Source organism: Barbus barbus (assembly GCF_936440315.1).
Source record: "Barbus barbus genome assembly, chromosome: 14".
Classification (NCBI taxonomy): domain Eukaryota; kingdom Metazoa; phylum Chordata; class Actinopteri; order Cypriniformes; family Cyprinidae; genus Barbus; species Barbus barbus.
In genome coordinates, this window is record NC_136742.1 from 14,903,639 (window position 1) to 14,925,083 (window position 21,445).

General features: G+C 35.8%; 2 protein-coding genes across 2 annotated transcripts in view; both read right to left on the minus strand.

Annotated features, from left to right (window-relative positions):
• The window catches only part of LOC306880355 (nesprin-2-like), a 100,603-nt gene extending 81,033 nt beyond the window's left edge, over positions 1-19,570 (minus strand). The window contains exons 1-20 of the mRNA XM_079433851.1: positions 19,444-19,570; positions 15,525-15,648; positions 10,786-10,847; positions 9,567-9,662; positions 9,359-9,436; positions 9,169-9,261; positions 8,040-8,230; positions 7,733-7,932; positions 6,750-6,850; positions 6,251-6,364; positions 6,019-6,156; positions 5,056-5,220; positions 4,869-4,969; positions 4,472-4,640; positions 3,627-3,723; positions 3,330-3,517; positions 2,915-3,085; positions 1,886-2,017; positions 1,609-1,710; positions 69-245 (exon numbers count right to left, since the gene is read on the minus strand). Of these exons, the coding sequence (XP_079289977.1) occupies positions 69-245; positions 1,609-1,710; positions 1,886-2,017; positions 2,915-3,085; positions 3,330-3,517; positions 3,627-3,723; positions 4,472-4,640; positions 4,869-4,969; positions 5,056-5,220; positions 6,019-6,156; positions 6,251-6,364; positions 6,750-6,850; positions 7,733-7,932; positions 8,040-8,230; positions 9,169-9,261; positions 9,359-9,436; positions 9,567-9,662; positions 10,786-10,847; positions 15,525-15,612 (2,463 nt within the window). The 5' untranslated portion in view covers positions 15,613-15,648; positions 19,444-19,570. The remainder of the gene's footprint in view (positions 1-68; positions 246-1,608; positions 1,711-1,885; positions 2,018-2,914; positions 3,086-3,329; positions 3,518-3,626; positions 3,724-4,471; positions 4,641-4,868; positions 4,970-5,055; positions 5,221-6,018; positions 6,157-6,250; positions 6,365-6,749; positions 6,851-7,732; positions 7,933-8,039; positions 8,231-9,168; positions 9,262-9,358; positions 9,437-9,566; positions 9,663-10,785; positions 10,848-15,524; positions 15,649-19,443) is intronic.
• The window catches only part of LOC306880185 (creatine kinase B-type-like), a 985,569-nt gene that overhangs the window by 505,265 nt on the left and 458,859 nt on the right, over positions 1-21,445 (minus strand). The gene's annotated exons all lie outside the window — the stretch shown is intronic.

The window sequence follows — 21,445 nt, forward strand, 5'->3', positions numbered from 1 at the left end:
AGGCAACAATGTGAAAGCGCCATTTTAATCAACCAAATGAACTCCATAACTTAGTTAATTGTACTCACTTTAGTCCTGGGATGTGGCCCCCGGTGGCCCCTATGCTGTCTTTCTTTTAGGTGGTAGCAGACCTCTTGGGCTTCTGTGCTCCAGTTTTCAAGCTCAGCCAGCCTGCCCTCGAGCAGAGATGCCGCTTTCTGGAGTTTCTCACATACCTGATCCACCCGGGTCAAAGTCTCAAGTGTCTGCCAAGAAACATGTCCACAGATTTGTTCAGCTCCTAGTTCAATTAGGAATCAATTAATTAATCAATTATTCTCATTAGAGACACAGAGTGTTTAGATCGTTGGTATACACTCCAACATAAGATGCAGTACTGCACCTTAAATCGGTTTGGCTTAAAAAAAAAAAAAAAAAGAGACATTGGCTACATTTACATGCACAATTTTTGGTTCAATCGGACTGACTTCATTCCAATTGATGAATCTGAATGTAGTGTTTACATGAACACTAAATAAAGTGATCGGGTTGATGTGCGTGTTTATTTGTCACAAGCTTCAAATCGGAATTGATTTTTTTTTACATGCGCACACTGCACAAATATAGAGTTTCTCACTGTTTGCACATAATAACCACTCTCCTACACTGTTTCTTTATTTGTTTTTAACAGCAGAATTAATATTTATCCATTTTTGGCTATGCCATGCTGCTCATATTTATCGCGCAGTAAAAATGCCCCTCCCCGCACCCAAAACAGGTTGCCTGTGGCTGAGAATCCAAAACAAGGTCTGGTGGGACATTGTCCTGCTCCACTTCACAGCTGCCGAGTGAAAGGAGAGTTTTATAATGACAGGACATGCATTTATACAACACTTTATTCAAAATGAAGAACCACTCGTGTCGCACGTCATACGTCATTAAGCTATTTCTGCGTCATTGCACATGCGCAGTCCTTTCAGTTTCGGTTTCAATCAATCGAGTGTTTACATGCATGCACTCTCAATCGTATTAGAAAAGGAATAAAACACCCCCTTCAATCTGATCAAAATTTCATTCCGATCGAGCTCAATCGGATCAATTAAGGTGTTTACATGAAGGCTTTTCAGTCCGATTGAGCAGTCAATCCGATTATTTGGTTGCATGTAAACATAGCCAGTGACACAGTATGTAGCTACTACTACACACAAAATCCAGTAGATGACAAATGAAAGAGAGACAGTCTACCAGAATAAAGATTCCCAGTGCGAGAGTTTTTTGGATTCTGTAAAAAAGTTGGTTGGGGTGCAAGACGCCCCATTCTGCAAGAAGTGACGATCAACAGTAAGTTGTTTTTGCATGCTTTTGTAAAGTTATTGTTACAGATACTCTCTCTGTCTCCCAACACACCTTTTTTGTGAAAATACAAAATAAAAGTTAAAGATAAACTGGACTGAATGAACTCAATGACTCATGGAGATTCTTCAAAATTGTATTTGTGTGTTCCATGGGATAACTGAGAGCAGGTAAATAATGAAAAAAAAAAAAGAAAAAAAAAGTTACATTTTTGGGTGAACGGTCTTACACATCTACACTTCATATACTGTACGTTTAACCTAAATATTGCCTGACCTCCGGAAGAGTTTGTCTGAGTTTCTGAAGAGTTTCCTCTTTGCAGTCTGGAGATGGAGGCAAAGAGTTCAGATTGAACTCAGACATCTTCTTAGTTATGCCCTGAGTAAAAAGACAAGCATAAACAACCTTGACGAGAGTGGGGAAGAAAATGATTCTGAGAAACAGCCAAGACACAGGCAAAAAAAAAAGACATTTAATAAAACAATGAAGAAACATCAGTATAACAATACAAACAGTATGAAGTACTACAGCTAAGACAGAAAGTTCAGTATACCTGGAGTTTCTTTCTGTAAATACGTAGAGGTCCAGATAACACCTCAACTGTCTCTCTAAGCACCCAGCTGGCTTCCTGCATCACGGAAGCTTGGACACCTGGGACTGCAGAGATGGGCTGAGGGGCCACTGCCTGAAAACATGCCATTTACAACAGAATAAGCACTTTGTTAAGCACTTTTTTTTTTTTTTAAATCAACAAAAATCACAATCGTTTCAAGGGTGTAGAATGTTAAAAGACAAAAAACAAGAGCAGTCACATGCTTTGATGAACAGTCAGCACAGATGATGAAACAGAATGCTTCTGTGGTTTTGAAACACAATGGGCTGAAGTACCAGATTGTCAGTGTATTACTCAAAGAAAGTGAAAAATAGCAGCAAAGATCCACCAACAAGTTATGCAACTTAAAGAGATGAATCGAAAGAGGCTGGGTCTTGGCCGTTTAAGGCAAAACTCTATTCAACACAGTAGAACAAGTTCAATTTGACAAATAACCAAGATCCAAAATAAACTCTTTGACACACCTGCTTGCGAATGAACTGAGCAAATGCACCAGCCATAAATATTTCTTACCAACTATGAAACTTTATTTTGCATTATTTCTATCTTTAACAATAGAATATATTTAGATTTTCCTTGAATATTTTGTGAGAAACACCTGCATCATGTTTTCTGTTGCCAATATAAAAATATTTTGTTCTGATACTCAAATTATATACTGAAATTGGTGGTGCAATGTGAAAAATATTGTGACATTATATGACTAGATAGACGGATAGAACAATTTCCACTGAAAATGTTTGCCAGAATTCAAATTATGAGAGATATTGCTTGTGGTTTTGTCTCTTTGTGTTGAATCACTCAGATTATAATTAAAATTTATAGTAATAAGGGTGCCATTTATTTTAAAATGACTAGAAATTGCTTTATTTCTTCAACAAAGACACCTCTTACTTGCAATTTGGCGTTTGGCAGGTGTTATTTTTGGACCCTGCTGAAAACTAGAGTGTTCTATCTTTACAAACTCACAAACTTTGTCCTTTTTATGAAGTCAGCCCACTGCATGTTCAGTTTGCGGAGCTCTTCAGTCAGAGAGTGGCTGGTGGAGGCGTCACTCATCTCAATGAGAAAGTTTCCCGCCTCGTTTAGCTGGGCTTGACGTGATCTCCACTCATTCAGGCTGGAGGAAAAATGCTTGTGCTGCATTATGAAAGAGATCACAAGACAATTGACAAATGAGCTTCTGAAAAAAGCAACCACATTCAAACATCATGCCCTCACCTAAGAGATTACCCTCATAAATTTACCAAACATCGCAACAAAGATAACTAAATGACATTCATACTTTTCAAGTGACCTCAAACACATATACAGTGACCTCAAACACTTTTTGGGTCACTGTATATTTTGTATCTGTGTTTCGTTGACAAATGCTTTATAGTACCTCTTGAGTCTCTGATTGTTTCTCCTGCCCCAGCCAGACCTGTAACAGATACAGGCAATCTTTGTAGGACTTCCATGCAGCCAGCACACGCTCCATGGTGGATCTTACTGATTCTGCAGCTTCTGTACTGACTCCCATCTCACTATCTGCCTCTTTTACCTGCCTGTTAACCACAGGTGAGTCGTCTGCTGGGAAAGAAACCGAGGAGAGAGGGTAAATCAGATAGAAGTTACAGGAAAAAGCACTAGCTTTCATAAAAACCAAAGTATAACAGAACTGCCAACAATATAGTCTTACCCAGAGCTGCTTTGTTGGTATAGCTGACAGCTGTGTCCTTCAGCTTATGAAGTGCTTCCTTCAACATCCACACCAGACCTTGCTTGTCAACAGTGTCCTAAATGGCAAATAAGCATAGTTTACAATTAATTTAAGCTTTTATTTTTTAGGTTGTCAGAGACAAACACTTTTATAGACTTGTTGTGCTTATACTTATGCTCTTTCAAATTATTCTAACACAAAATAACCAATTTATAGATTTTAAATTAATTTTTAATAACAAATTAGATTTTTAATTATTTAATATTTTAAAAAGAAAGTTGCAGCTTTTTACCTCTAGCAATTGTACTGTATTTAGGTCTCACAAACAACAAAAGTTTTGTTCATTTGTAAAGATTACCATGGTGAACAAAATGTATGATATTGACAAATTTGTAAGAATCATTTTGTTATGCAATAATCCAAAAGCTAACTGAAAAATCCTAATGGCTTTCTGTCAAGGGAACCAGTGTGATGTTTATTTAATCTCTGCAATGCTTTATTGTTAGAAGCCTGTAGATATGGCTTCACTACTTTATGCCTTACTAAATGCAGAAACTGTCAACAAAAAATTAAAAAGGCAAGCAAGTTCTCATGTAGTTGCAGTCCTCAACAGTAAACGTTTCAAAATTCACTTTTGAGTGCTGACTGCATGCAATTTATGTTGAAGAACAAACTGTGAAAGTCTTGTAGCAATGTTAACAGACTTTATTTTATTCACATCAAAACTTAAATCGAAAACTGCCATTCTAAAAAAAAAAAAAATAAAAAAAAAAAAATAAATGGCAATGGCAAATTGGTAATGACTTATCTATAGGGCCACATACATGCCAATCCTGTAGCAGAGAGTGCACAGACTCCTGGGAGCCGTAAGGCCCTCTCCACAAGCTCAGCTTAGACTTCAGATGTCCCAGCAGGTCATAAACATGGTGCATCTGCTCTCTGTATTGTAGCTTTATGCCGTGGTACTTGGCTGTCACTCTGGCACTGGTGAAACTATCAAGGAGAATGAGGAACATTATCAAGGAACATGGATATCTTGAAGACGACAACATTAAGAGAAACTGAAGGATGGCCCTGCTGAAAAGACCAACGTAGAACAGCAAACTGGTCTGTCTTGTTACTACTTAAGATGCCTAATGGACATACCAGCATCTGATGTTCTAAACACTACAGATGCTGGTCTTTTCAGCAGGAAGCACTGAATAGATTTTGTTTTCCAACCGTCTCTTGATCTCCTCCAGCTTCTCGACTGGCACTTCACCATCTGTGTTATTGTAGTAATGAAGGGTGTTCAAGTGCTGGCTTAAGTCCTCTACCAAGACCTAAGGAAACATGAAGATCAAACAAAGATATGCACATAATTCAAAAATACACATTAAAGCATGATAATACCTGTCTGCACACTGACCTTCAGCTGTTCTTGCTTGTGTCTGGCATCTCTGGCAGCAAGTGCATGATCTTCAGCGCTCCCGCTGTCTTCAGATAGCACAGCCTCCATATGCTGGAGCCATCGGCCCAGTGTGTTCAGAGGGGCTGGCAAACCAACATCAAGCTCTGTTCTATACTCTTGTAACTGGGGAGAAGTAGTGTACAAAATAATCTGAGATTTTTTTTTTTGGTCATTTAATTATTTGAAAAGTACTTAATATTATTACTAATTAATACTAATATTTTTCCTGTTAGTCCAGTATGTGACCTGCCAGTATTTTTACTAATCCCATCACATTTTATTTTTTGCACATTTTTTATGTCAGAAAGAAAAATATTTCTTTAAGAATATACTGTATTTTATTTTTTTATAAATGTTACAGAATTTTACATTTGAATCTTTAATTGAATTGAATTTACATTTGTTTATGCATTTAGCAGATGCTTTTATCTGAAATGACTTTCAATGGAGCAACATAAGTATTATTTATTATTTTACATTCAACATACCTGATACCTTCCTTCAAAGCTAAAAAATATTCATAGTCACAATGCCAGGTTTATTAGAAAACTAGTCTACTGTAGGTTGTTTATTTAATTCATTCAGGGTTTTAATTTATTTTTAAATGTGTTTAATTTGAATTTCTAGTGGAATTATTTATTTAGATTGTTATGTTTATTTATATTCATGTTTTTTATAGCAAAGAATAGTTGGATGTTATGCTGCTATAAGGTTGTTTCTGGGTTTGTTATGTTTAAACAAGTAATATTCTGATATTATTCTGATATCAAATTTTTCTATGACAGCTTTAACTTTATAAACACTTTTGATATAAAAAACAATATTGGTGATTTGTTTGGAATTTCCAGTCCATTCCCAAGACTATCAGAACTGCCTAATTTCAATCTGTATTTGGTGACATATTTAATAAGCATAATTCACCCTCTCCTCCATAGTGTCCCACGCTTTTCTCAGTGCCATCTGCTCCTCACTTGGTTTAGGGCAGCGTCTCATTGCACTGAGAAGTGGAATAACTGGACGTCGCTGGTCATAATAAGTCCCCACAAAGTTCTGAAATGCCTTGGATAAAAAAATAGACACACATTCAGGGCTTGTCATAAGATGCATGTTACATATCAGGAAGTGATAATTTAGCATTTTACATTCAGCATACCTGATATCTCTCTGCATATCCCTTCCCCTCTGTGGAATTCCACGCCTCCAGTAACTCCTGATAGGCTCGATCTAGCCAGCATTTCATCTCTCTGGCTTTCTGAGTGGGTGAAGCCTGAGGGGAGGGCAGGAAACACAGAACAATTTGAGATTGATTGGAAAATCAGAAAGCATGTTGAAACAAGTAGAGGCTGATGCTGGAATGATATTTTGACAGAGAAAAACTGTGGAGGAATTCACAAGAGCCCTGCGACGTCTGTACCTGGTGGATTGGTGAGGCCAGCACAGCAGGAGTGAAGTATGTAGGGAGGTTGACAGGAGAAAGGCATGGGGGAAAGAGCAGAGTTTGAAGCTGCATCCAACCAGGAGGGGTCGACAGAGAATAGGAGGAAGCAGAGATGAAGGGCCATAATATGGGAAAGGGGGTTAGAAAAAGAAAGAAGGAAAGAATGAATAAAGGCAGACACCTAGATGAGAGATTTCGTTGGAGATGGTCTTACCTCAAAATCGTCATCAGCTACGGGCAGATCGTTGGAGTACTGCAGGAACTGAGCAATGTATGTCATGATAGACTTCTCATCAGGGTTACTGACATTAATGTCTGAGAGGAAAGAGAATTTAGATGTACATAAAACTGTCAATAACCTTAAAAAACACATTGCATTGTACACTACACTCAAAACATCCCTTTGCAAAGGAACTCATTACTGAAATACAAAGGATATTTGTCATGTATAAAGACTTGCTTATATTGTACGGAAAATATAAAAATGTATTGTATAGATATATTTAAATGGTCATTTATGCTGTCATTATAATTAGTAATTTATTAGAACATATTTTAATTGTATTATAAATATTACAGTATATTTCATTTAGCATTTACTTGGTATTGATTATTCATCTATTTTCAACCCACTATTAGATCAGTGGTTCTCAACCATTTTGACCAACATTTTCACAACATTTTTCACAAACATATTTGTAGGCCCCATGACTTTTCCAGTAGCTCATAATTTACTGGAAAAGAAACACTGTGTTCACAATTTCTACCCAAAAAATATTTTAGCTTGGCAAGAAAAATGTAACTAGAACAATAACAAAAAATGCATATGTATGATAAAAATGCCTGTAGTTTTACAAATGAATTCATTTACATTGCTTTTTCAAAAGCGGCGTCTTTTCTAGAAATCACATTTTTAAAATTCGCTACCTTATAAATCCAGGTTTTTCAAGACCTTTCAAGTGTTGAGGGTGTAAATTAATAAGATAAGAAATATCTTTCGTAGTTGTTTTGTCTTATTTTAAATATTGAATCATCTTAAGGCCACTTTGGATGTTTGCTAAGGCCCAACTAGTTGAGAACCACTGTATTAGAAAAAAAAAAAAAGCCAAATAAAAAAAATTAATTAATTGTTTTTATTTCTTTGTTAAAAATTAGCAGTATGAATAAATAACGGCTAATGCTGCTAATAGCTTTCACCTTCTGGCTCGAGCAGTCTGGGAATTCCGAGCTCCTTCTCAGCGAGGTGAAAAGCCCTCTCCAGGTTTTCCCAGTGGCTGCTGGTCTGCGCTTGAGGGAGGTCCACCAGATCAGGTCTAAGGGAGCAGAGAATGGCCAGAAACACCTCACCACTCCTCCAGCTGGACTTAAAGTCCCTTACGCTGGCTGAGCAACCGACTCTGGAGAAAGAAAACAATCATTTTAGAGGAACAACTGGTGTGGAAATTAAACAGACTAAACAGTTTGACCAAACAGTGCATGAAAGCATTAGCTAGATGAAGCTCACTTCTTGCACTGGTCCCGAACCCACAGGAGCAAAGCCTTCTTCGCAGACAGACGGAAACGCATGTGGAGTGGTGATGCTCCTCGAGGAACAGGACTACTGCCTGGAGATCCAGGAACAGAATCCAGACTGGAAAGAGAGTCCAGGGAGGATGAACGGGATCCGTAAGAGAGTGTGCTGGCTAGCTCCTCTATCTGTAGTAATGAGGAGAAGTGAGCATGTTTAATACAGATGTCACTTCATACATTCACAAGAGGACATACGTAGGTTATATACTGTGCATATGATCTATCTATCTATCTATCTAGACCCTAGAAAAAAAAAATTCTGCAGTAATTTCTACCAGAAATTTAGCTTTGCCACCACAGCAAAGTATTTTTAAATATTTTAAACTTCTACTATATTTTAAAATATATTAGAATACAAACCAGTTATTTTAAATTGTAATAATATTTCAAAATATTACTGTTTTTACTGTATTCCTTAAATAATGCAGTCTTTGTGAGCATAAAGATACTTATTTCAAAAACATATAAATTTAAATCAATCAAACAATCAATCTGACCCCAAACTTTTGAACAGTATATTGGCATACATTTTAGCATATATTGTTTCATAATATAAACTTAAACCAAAAGCCTTATATGACTAAACAGAACCACTGAACTCATTCAACCCATGTTCTCTGACATAAAAGAATCTTCTGTAATACGATATGCTTCCTGTGTGCATTGTTATTTTGATATTCTTTTCTCTTCTGGAAGAAATAAAAGTATCGCATCTCAAAAAGTACAGGCCCACTCTGAGCTAAGATGCTAAAGGTCTTGAAGTAAACAATGACAAACAAACACACACACACAAAAAAAACAGCTCAAGGCAAAGAAAGATGTAAGTATACTGTATAAGATATGCTAGTTCTATGGGGCCAGTTGCATAAAAAGCTTAAGTCTAGTCTCAAAAGTTAGTCATTTTTAAATTCAGTTACATAAAAATGTGTATTAGTGTAAATTGAATCTAAAAAATAAGAACGATTATCCCTTGGCTAACTGATAGTTGGTCAGACTAGTTCTTAAGGCAACATAGAGGCTAAGTTTATGCAACTGGCCCATGATGTCTTTACTGTTATACTCACATGACAGTGCAGGATGATGGTCCATATCAGGCCCAGAATGATGGAAGGTTTCCCCTCTATGATGTCTGGGATGTTTATGTTCACCAGCTTGATCTGAGAGAACATAAACAGTTGTTTATGTCAATTAAACGTTAATATCCAGATGGAAAATGATCATCAGTCTTCTGAGAACCACAAAAAAATCTCTTACTGATTTATTCTTCAAGAAGTTCAAAGCGGTCTCGATGTTGCCTCTCTGCTGAAACACACCATGACCCCGCTCGCGCTTCTACAGAGAAACAAACAAACTCTACTGTACGCAGCATTTTTAAACATTTCAACGATTCAGTATAAACAAATACTTTCTTGGTTGCATCTCTGTGAATCTCAGGGGTATGACGGTGATATTCAGCACTCACCATTCGCTGGCCACTCATCACCTCCAGTAGGTCAAGCAGTCGAGACCCATCTCGAAGATCTGAGAACAGATCCTGGACAACAGTTGGATGGCTCCTCTGAAACACACATCAGTATTTTATCTGAACGTGTTAAAGGTGTTCACAGGGCAATACACTGAGCATTCCTGATGTCAAGCTATGCTGGCCGAGGTACAAATAAACAGTGAAATAAACAAAGCATGGATTAAAAACAAACTGAAAAATGTAGAAAGAATGTTTGAATATATTATTTATTAATTATTATTAACTTATATTAACCCTAAAGCCTACTGTATCATTTGATCGAAAATTGTTGAGGCCTCTAAATAATCAACATGATAAAAAAAAAAAATTCTGTCACCTAAAAGATTTTTTTGGTCATAAAAATATCAGCGGTTGCACTTAAATGCATATTTTTGCTCAGTTTGGGCTGAGGATTTTTTTCTTCCTCTGAGTCTGAGTATAAGCTCTATATATAAAGGCATATTTCCCCCCAAAATTTTGATTTTGTCATCATTTACTCACCCTCATGTCGATCCAAACATCTATGAGTTTCTTTCTTATGTTGAACACATAGATATTTTGAAGAATTTTGAAAAACCAAACAGCTGTTGGTCCCCATTGTTTTCCATAATAGGGAAAGTAGTACTATAGAAGTCAATGGGGACCATCAACTGTTTGATTACCAGCATTAGAAAGAAACTCATACAGGTTTGAAATGGCATGAGGGTCAGTAAAAGACGACAATTTTCATTTTTGGGTTAACTATTCCTTTGAAAGCTATAAAAGCCTTATGCATCATATATGATACTCAATAAAAAGCGCATACAGGTACACAAACATCAAAGGGTTAATCTGATGTAAAATGATGTAACACTAGCTATACAGAGATCACTGGAGCTCTACACAGGTTATCACTTGCAGGAGGTTTAAGAGCACTTGCGTTTAAAACGCGGCCAAGTGTTGGTGGACGGGCTAAATGGCTCATGTTACAGGCTGCTGAAGCGCACCGCTGCCGGGCAAAGAACTATAAATAAATCAAGCTCCTTGCCATATGCAATGCTCAAAGGCAGACAGAGCAGAACAGACCTTCTTTGCTGACCAGTGAGTCAGCGATTCAGCTACGGCCTCAGTTCAACTTTTAACACTTCTTGACTACATAGAGCCATTACAATAAGTTATGAGTTGTTATTGGGTTTACCTTGGAGAGCTGTGCATTGATCCAGTTTGTGAACGTCCTCTTTTGAATCTGCTCCTGTTCCACTGTTAATAAAATGACATTACATAAGATAGGATTCATTCCTGGACCAAACTCAGTTAAAAAAAACTGTATGTGTGTGTAGGAAACAGTATGAGCACAATGACAAGACATCTATGCAAAAGAATGAACACATCTTGCCAGAGAACAGCTTTGGGGCTTTCTGGTTTATAGCACATCAAAAACACAGCATGTCTTCATACATAACTATTTATAAGCCGAGAACATGGCATGACCACTGGAAACCTGGCTCGACTTCCCCGTCTCTGAGCCGGCAACGGCCTCCACCTCAAACAAGGTTTTGAGAGACACCATATTCTTTCGTTTCTGTATGAAAATTTCCCTCATTTAGTGTTTCCCTGAACGCCAATGCATACGCTCAGTCGGCTTAACCAGCATCCCATCCCATCATTTAAACTTCTTCCCATGCAGACTGGGCCTTTCCCTCAATAGGAGATGTTCATTTCGCTTCATGGGACAAGATCTAAGAGGCTGAGTAAGTAATTCATCTTGATATGAGTGCTGGCCCATAAGACAATGGACATCCTGTTTGCATGGCCACAAACACACTTAACTGCTGTACAATAATGTTCCCACATGACATACAGCAATACAAATCCATATGGTTTTAATTTTAAATGGAGATAAAAAATTGAAAGATTTGGGATTTTAATTAAAAACAAATTAAATTAAATTTAAATTAAAAGAAAAAGAAAGTAATCCAATAAATAAATAAATATTTATTTAATTCACCAATATAAGAGGAAAAACTAAAATAAAATTATATAAAATATTAAAGTTTTCAGAAAAATTGAATACTCCCCCTAGAATGTTTTGGTGTTACTCAGGGTTATTATGGTTACAATTAAAGTTAAAGTTATTATATCTAAAAATACTTAAAGGTGTCATAGAAGGCATTGATACAATATTTTAAATTGTTCTCTGATATCTACTTAGAAGGTATGTGGCTTATGTAAGGGCAAAAAATCTCCAGAAACAGTTTTACATGTCCATTTACAACCCTAAGATTTCTCCCCAGAATAAAACGGTCTGTTATTGGCTTATTTAGAAGGGTCATGAATAATAATGTTGAACTCTGCTCTGATTGGCTGTTTCACAGCGTGGCTCATTTCAGTAGCTCACAGGAAGGAAACGCATGGAAAATATATATTTCATTACTTTCTCGCGCGGGTATATTGTTGGGTAATTATACTGTAAATAAAATGCGGGCATCAGGGAGCCTCTATTAATATGCTGGGCATTGAAACGGTTTTGGAATGCACGATCGCGTTTTACTTTCAGTTTCGAGATTCTCGATCTCATGTACTCTGTTTATACTATGGAGCGGCAGTACTTACCACACATTTTACAAGATTAGATGCTTGTCAATGGTGCTTAGGATCTGTAAATCATTCTCCATCATCCTCAGTCATCTCTCCGTACTGTAACAGGCTACAGCTAGCAAGGAGCTAAATATGTCCCTTTAGTGGCTCGCATTATTTAATTAGAGCGCATTTGCTTTCTGTGCCTTTCTGAATACAGACACCAACCCATCCCTTCACTTCACATCCCCTGCACAGCCTGGAACATAACATTTATTTCCATGATCTGCCATTTTTGCTGTTGTCCTCGCTTGTTTCTTCACAATACCTGCAGAACTTCTGATTGTTCGGCTGGCCTAGAACATGGGCGGGTATATGCAAATGTTGGGGGCGTAACTATTAGTGATCATAACATAACAATCGGTGTTATGTTCTGATTCGCCTATTTTTCAGTGGTTTTTATTCATGAGATTTACATAAGGAGGAAACAATGATGTTTGGGGCTCACTGCATGTCATTTCCATGTACAGAACTCTTATTATTAAACTTTGCCAAGGAAACCATCAGAAGTTCTGCAAGTATTGCAGAAATAAACAAGCGCAGACAACAGAGCTACTGAAATGAGCCGCACTGTGAAACAGCCAATCAGAGCAGAGCTCAACATTGAGCAGCACTGTGAAACAGCCAATCATATTAGAGCTCATTATCATTCATGACCCTGCCAAATAAGCCAATAACAGACCGTTTTATTCTGGGGAGAAATCTTAGGGTTGTAAATGGACATGTAAAATCGTTTCTGGAGATTTTTTGCCCTTACATAAGCCACATACCTTCTATGTAGATATCAGAGAACAATTTAAAATACTGTATCGATGCATTCTATGACACCTTTATAAGTAACGTGCTAATCTTTCTCCAGATGACAGAAGTGTCATCATTGCACAAAAGACAAACATGTGATGTCACTCAAACATGACTTCAGACAAGCTGTCTCTCTTTAAGACTGGCCTGTCGTCACAGCAAACATTCGGCTGCCTGGCAACCGCAAACCAGTGAGCAAAGACTGTCTGAAGCGAGTCCAGCACACACACCGCTGGTTTAAACTGACAAGAACTCTGAGACACATGACACAGAGGAAATGAAAGAAGAGACACCAACAACTTCAGCTTCAAAGGTCTTCAAGGGCATTTGGTAAATTAATAATCATTCAGAAAAATGAATAATACATCACAGAAGAAATTATACAGTTTATTGCTCTCACGATGTGTTTTAGGCGGGATTATCTGTTTGGCCGACCAATAGCAGATGGGGAGTGTGTTTGGGAAAACACATTATTTTTGTTATATATTTTTATTATATAAACTCATTATTTTTGCAAATTGTTTGATGGTGCAGAAATGAGACTATAACTATAAAGTAGGCAGGTTAATGTACTCAAGATCATGTTTACTCAGGTTGGTTATGAACAGGTTCTAGAAAAAGGAAAATGATTTACTTCTACGATAAACGTCTAGCACACCCTCCCAAAACATGTTTTTGTTTGAAAACTTGGTGAGTCAGCAGTTTACGATTCCCACTCGCCGTCTGGAATCCGCCCTAAACCTCTGAAAGAGGAGACAAATGGGAAAGAGACTGTAGAACAAATAAAACGGCAAACAATCCGCCCCAGGTAATAAGTGCATTTATCTTGCGATCGATTCTTGTGTCAATAGACACAAGTGGATCCTTTCAGCAAATGACGACTCATTCATTTCTCGTTATTTCTTTACGATTCAAGTCAAATGAAGGGCATTTAATCTAGTCAAAGTATAATTTTACAGTAAACCTCATAGCTTTTCAAAAAATGTTTACCGTATGGCTGTTCATGGACATTTTTGACCAGTAAGAGTGTTTTTCAACTTTTTCAACTTCACAAGAGTAAAAACCTATATTTCTGTAAGCTGAAACAAAAAATACTAGAATTGACACTGTATTTGGGACAGATTGCTGCCATCTGGTAAATTCTTTTTAATGAAAATAAGGTAATGTTCAATGCATCCACTTTGTTTGCAATAACTCTAGATTTTATGTCAAAGTTTGCCAAAGTTTAATATACACACTGCCGTTCAAAAGTTTGGGATAAGTACGATTTTTAATGGAGTCTCTTGCTCATCAAGGCTGTATTTATTTGATCAAAAAAAAAAAAAAAATCAGTCATATTGTGAAATATTATTGCAATTTCTAATATAGGTTTCCTATTTTAATATACTTTAAAATTAGTGCTGTCAAAAGATTAATCGCGATTAATCACATTCAAAATAAAGGTTTTTGTTTACATAATATGTGTGTATACTGTGTAGATTAATTATGTATATATATAAATATAAATATATAAATATATATATATATATATATATAAATATATAAATACAAACACATGCATGTATATATTTAAGAAAAATATGTTATGTTTATATATTAAATATACTTATACATAAAATAAAATAAGAATATAAATATATGTATATATATGTAAATAACTTCAAAATACATGCATGTGTTTGTATTTATATATACATAATAAATATAGACAGTACACATACAGTACATATATTATGTAAATAAAAACTTTTATTTTGGATGCGATTAATCGCGATTAATCCTTTGACAGCACTATTTAAAATATAATTTATCTCTGTGACGCAGCCGTTACTCCATAAACACTGCTCTTTTATCCTTTTATTTATCAAAGAATCCTGAAAAAAGTATCACAGGCCTCAAAAATATTAAGCAGCACAACTGTTTCCAACATTGATTATATTGACAGCATATTAGAATAATTTCTGAAGGATCATGTTACACTGAAGTAATGATGCTTCACAGGAATACATTATATTTTAAAGTATATTAAAATACTGTAGAAAATACTTATTTTAAAAAAACTTATTTTAAATTGCAATAAAATTTGACAAAATTACAGTTTTTTTCTGTATTTTTGATCAGACAGATACAGCCTTGAGCATAAGAAACTTCTTTCAAAAACATTAAAAATCTTTTGAACAGCAGTATATACAGTATACTCTCTACCTGTCTTAAACATCTGCAATCTGGATGTTTTAAAGTCTCACCCCATTTCTGTGTGAGTTCATTCAACATTATGCTATATAGATTTGATTTAATACATATTTAAAAGAATTACTCAGTGTTATGTTCTTTCCCATTAAATTTCCTATGGTATATCAAATTTGACCACAAAAGTGAGACATATTTTTAAATGACCACTTAGACTCATCAAATTAAGTCTTTTTTTGTTGTTGTTGTTCAGATGAAGATGAAGTAGATACAAAATGACCAAAAAGCTTTTAAGAAGTGAAGACTGACCTTGTAAGAGTAAATGTACATCATCAATGTCCAGTGGGACACCCCCCTCGTCCTCTGGCGGAGCGCTGGTTTCTCGCCCTGATGCCATTATTGCTGTTTCGACACAGTCACACGCTCATTCCCACTAAAATTATGAAAATAATAAAAAATAAAATAGTTATTTATTGTTATAAGCAGCACACTTCTAAAAATGTCATTAGATCTCATTCTTTCTAAATCAGTAAGCACAACATTTTACATTTTCACCTCCTGTGCTGTTGGAGACACACTGATAAAGTAGATTTAAAACAAAAAAAAACTGTGAACTTGTACTGTTGCCTGTTTTGATATTGATCAGGAGACAAACAACTTCACATAACTGATTCAGCATCAGTTAGCAAATATGAGAACATGACAAAGAGAACAATACAGTTTCATATGGCACAAAGGCTGACCCTTTCTTTAATTATATGCAGATTAAAATTGCGAGGTGCAATCTGAGGCGAGGTCTCAAATACTACACTGCAGAGATGCAACATAGAGAGCTCCATCAACAGACTCTTAATTACACAAAAGATTCTGATGGTACTGTGAATTAGTTTGGGGAAGAAAGGGCTCATGAACAGATTGTGAAGATACCAATTGTGAAGAAGGAAAGCAAAGGAGGAAGTGTCCTGGGGAGATTACGCTAATCATATTCCAAAACCACAGACAATGCCAATAATGTCTAATCAATGAATACAGAACAATAAGTTACTAAGTGAATCAAGACGGAAGTACGATTCAAAGGAAAGTGAATAATAAATGCACATATGAACACAGTCACACAGGCAGCCTGAGGGCTAATGACTTGATATAATCATTATCATTACTGAAATGCTACACTGACTACTGTATATACAGGAGTGATTATACGCTTAATACACTCAAATTGTATTTTAATTGTGATTAGATTTAAATTATTTTGATTGTGATCTTTACTGTTTGACTAATAATAACAATATGATGATAATTACTTTTGTTAATATTATATATGACATTATATTTAGAATTTATGTTCACAATAATAATAATTTAAAAAGTAAACCATTATTAACATTGTTGTTGTTGACAATAAGTATTATTATGAACATGTGATATATTAAATGTATTATGTATTACATTTATATGAACAATTTATAGTTGTTTACAACAATAACAATAAAAAAGTAAATATAATTTTAACTATTATCATCATCATTATATTGACAATATCAAAATGATCAGACTTATATACATATTATATTTATATTTATCATTTATTATTATGTTGTTCTCAAAAACTGCAAAAATAATAAAATGTTTAAAAAAATAAAATGTTATGTAGTATTTGTAAGTATAAGTATTATTATAACATTTTTGTTTGTCAAATTTAAAAAAAAAAATGCAAACTGTCAAACAATTTAAGTATTTGAACACATTTTTGGTTGTCAAGTTAAAAAAAAAGTACGCAAATACCAAATTACAAAATGAAAGTTGCGTTACCTGTATTGTTTCCTGATAAACGCACGTTTTGTAACGCTGTTCTGTTTTTTTAGAGATCAACCAGGAAGACTTAAGATTAAAAAAAAAAAAAAAAAAGATGAAATAGGAAAGAGTGATTCTTTTTTTTTTTAAAGGAAGAGAAATCTCTTCTAAAAATCTTGTTAATAGGTGTTAAAAAAAGTCGTTCTTGCTCTTATACATGCTGACATCAACACAAATGCAAGCTCATATGAACTCTGAATGAGTATCTTGAAAGCATAACAGGTAGAGGCACCGTCAAAGACTCTTCTGAACACTCGACCTTGTTATTAAATGTGAAAATTACTAAATGGTCATTAGAGGGCACTGCTTGAATCACTCCTGATTCTTCCAGAATAATCATTCAGCACACGCATACATGCACGCACGCACACACACACACACACACACAAATACACACACACCTGTTGTTTCTGGGTGAGATTCAGACTCACCATCTAAAACAGTCATAGATGTGGAAACAGCAACCTAACTCACTGCTGCCAATACTGGCATTAAAAGGGCAAATACTGCACTGGGAATATGCAGACATTGTTACCAGCTGTCCATGTACTTTTTTCCACATACGTGCACAGATTAACTGACAGAGGAGTAAGAGAAAGGGCAAAATAGATGGAGAGACTGGCATGGAGTCTGATGCTATTAATAGGATAGATGGATGACAGGCAAAAAGCATTCTGTGTCAGCTAATACTTGCACTATGCATTGTGCATATGCGTAAACTTCATCTTCATTTACCATAATTCCCTTAAATAAGCATTTAAGTCTAAGACTGCACCTGTATTGTTTCTGTAATCCAAACCGCATACCTAGTTAACTGACACTAAGATTAAACAAAGTTTCACCCCAAATTAAAGGAAATAAATAATTACACACACACACACACGTAGGACTATGTATATATTATATGTGTACATAAGTGTAGGATATATGTGTATAAACAAATGACATTTAGAATCATGCATATTATTTATTGCATGTATTGCCTTTAGTCTGGTTTTAATATATTTTTTAATTTAAATTAAAATAAATAAATTGTATTAATAATTTAATTAAAAATTAAAAACAAAGTGCAGTGGTCCTAAAACAGCCTTCGTTCTTTGTAGAAAAATAACTTCTTGTTTTTGTTTGTTTGCTTGGTTTTACTTTTGATTTTTGGGTGAAAAAAAAAAATCACCTAATTGTTCTTGACAGGCTTTCACCAACTAAAAGTACTTAAGTTCAGTCAAACAAAGGGCATATAGCCTACATGCTATGATGTTAATTCCACAGATGACCCTTTACACAAGTGACATTACAGCACAGCTGTATTTGGGGTCTCATAAATACAACTCATAATGCGCAGTGTCATGAGATGACATACACGTCCTCATTCTCGCTGCTCCCCTTCAAGTGAAACTGTATCAGATGACACTGCCTGTGGTGCTATTATTGCAAGGACACGGTTACCAATGTGACACTCATTCAAAGATGGCTTCAGTTTCACAAAACTAAAACACATTTTAGGGTCATCATGCAAAAACAAATCCATTTTTCAAGTCAAACTTAGTTATACACAGCCATTCTTTTGCACCCTCCAAACACATCTACTACATTACAATGATGACTGAGACCCAAAACACCTAACTAATTAGTGGAACAGCAAGACCAGACAAAGCCTCATTCTGAAAAGACCTGTTAGGTGCGGTGTGATACAGGCATGGGTGGGGATGCCACTGATAATCAGTTAGAAAGAATCATATAACTTATACATATGGACAGTACTGTTTAACCCATACCTGATCAAAAACAAAAGACAGGACATGGGGTGGGTGACCAGACCTGGTGTGTTTGGTCAAATCTGTTCATCTTAGATCTTTTCACCTGAGCTGATCACTTGCACGGGAGAAATTAGGAAAACTAACTCCTAAACTTCCATTATGTGTCACTTTTCTTGTTTAAATTTCCAAAACACTCAAATACTGTGTCAGAACTAAACTGCGTTACAAATAGTTGCATTAATTCAGTGTGAAATAAACATGAACATGAGCAGGCACATAAAAGTGAAAAGCTGGAAAGCACCATTAGTCCAGAAATTGATGACAATGTATGCTTTAATTACTTTCGATTAACCTTTTACGGTTTAATAACCTTCACTCTCAGCTCTCTCGCACTACAACCACTGTCTACTCTAAATGGTCGAACTAGTTTTCATCAAATAATCATTCTTTAAAAACAACTAATTATACAAACTGATGTGCAAAGTTAATGAACTTAAGCTGTGATTCATTTTAATTTTAAAAGCCATGCGACGTGCTTAACATAAAGATATTGTTTGGCACAATTCATGACTTGCAGTTCAACCACTCATTAAATACAGAAAGTGTTACAAACTCACTATGAATGAACGCGTTTTGCTGTCTCAGGTTGCTGACAATTCCTCTCTCAATTATTTCACAAACTGCACCTTTGGAAGCATTGGAAGTGAAAACGACCACTGCGCGCGTCAAAGGTTTGTTTGAAGTGTTTTAACTCCGCCTTCAATCCTCTTGAACTTGAAGTAGAACACACCTTTCTGAGCTCCAGGACGTTCGAATCATTTGATAGAATCGGTTCGCTCGAACGGTTCGTTTCAATGAACTGGTTCAAAAATATGAATCGTTTGAACCAAAAGGAATGTGTGTGACATTTTGTGTGTTCTGTTCTTTAAATGTTAGCACTGCAGTTGTTGTTTGTTCATCATTTCATGTCACAATTTAAGTGCGAAACAGCTAACGACATAGAAAGAGGCACTGCACTGCCCCTGTTGTCTGTAGGGATACAAATTAGTCGTCTGATGCATTTATGACCGTCAGTGTGTGTTTTGACTCCGTTCAGTTGACCCAGACATGGTATCTTACAGTGACTGATATCAGATACATATCATCTTAACACGGATGTATCATCTTCATTTTCTGATTGGCTAAAAATGTGAGCAGCTCCTCTGACTTTTGGTGGTGCATCATATCTGACATATTTCCTGGATGTCATAACTGCGCCATCTGGCTGAATCTTTCTCATTTCACATTCAAAACAGACATGAATTCTAACAGAATATGACAAACATTGCAATAAACTCTATATGATATATGAAATGGAACTTGTGTTTTAAGTTTGCTTCGAGGTGAAGAGGGTGGTAGTGCTTTGCACGTTCTTGAGTCCCCCATTATGTGAATGAAACAGATTTTATATGACTGTACTGTTCATCTTTTGTGAGTGTATAATTGTAAACATTTATAATCTATCATTTTAAATTTAAATTTTTATGGGAAAATGAAAATGCATTGGTGTTAATTTGAACCGCGCCGCACGGACCATTTAACTTTCGGTCCAGCGGCAGCTCAAACCAGCTTAGTCCAGAGAGAAGCACTCAAATCCTGTGAATTCTCTGTAAAAAAAATAAAAGGCTAAAAAATAATACAATTCTCCCATAAGAAAGACGTGATGGGAGAAACGAAGCTTCGAATCAATTAAACCAATTGCTTCTCAAAATGATTCACTGCTTACAAGCGTTCGTGACACAACAGTTCAAGATTATTTGTATAGCGCTTTACGATACAAATCGTTGCAAAGCAGCTCTACAGGAAATTAAATTTCCACAATATATTTATATATTGCAGAACCTTAATATATTTAACTTATGGCAAAATTTGGTAATTCTGTATGTTGTCTGAGCTTTGGCATCCTCTGAGGGGTTGGCATCATCTTTTCTCAGGTGTTCGGTCATCTCAGATCATTTAAGGGTTGGATCCAGACTGAAGCTTCTGTAATTCCTAGTTACCATGGGATGTTAATCCCGTGACAGAAACAGAAACAAATAGAGACATAATTAGCGTAGCTGCTGTTCCATCTAAGCAAAAATTATTTGTTCAACCCAAGCTAAAGAATAATAATAATGTACTTTTGATCAGATATAACTGCAGTACAAGATTATAAAATGCATTATGTGAATGCTTGGCTAAAGAGATGCGTCTTTAATCTAGATTTAAACAGAGAGTGTGTCTGAACTCCGAATGTTATCAGGAAGGCTATTCCAGAGTTTGGGAGCCAAATGTGAAAAAGCTCTACCTCCTTTAGACTTTGCTATCCTAGGTACTACCAAAAGTCCAGAGTTTTGCGACCCTAGGGAGCGGGTTGGATTGTAGCGTGGTAGAAGACAAGTTAGGTACGCAGGAGCTAAACCATTTAGGGCCTTATAGGCAAGTAATAATATTTGATGCCTGCTGGTCAAACCAGGACCAGTGTCAAGTGTTTGGAAAGCTACCAGCACTAATAACACTAAAAGTGTTTTTATGGTTTATTCATATGATATTGAATATTGTTATGCATCTTACAGAACAGCCTCTAATTGCAGCCATTTC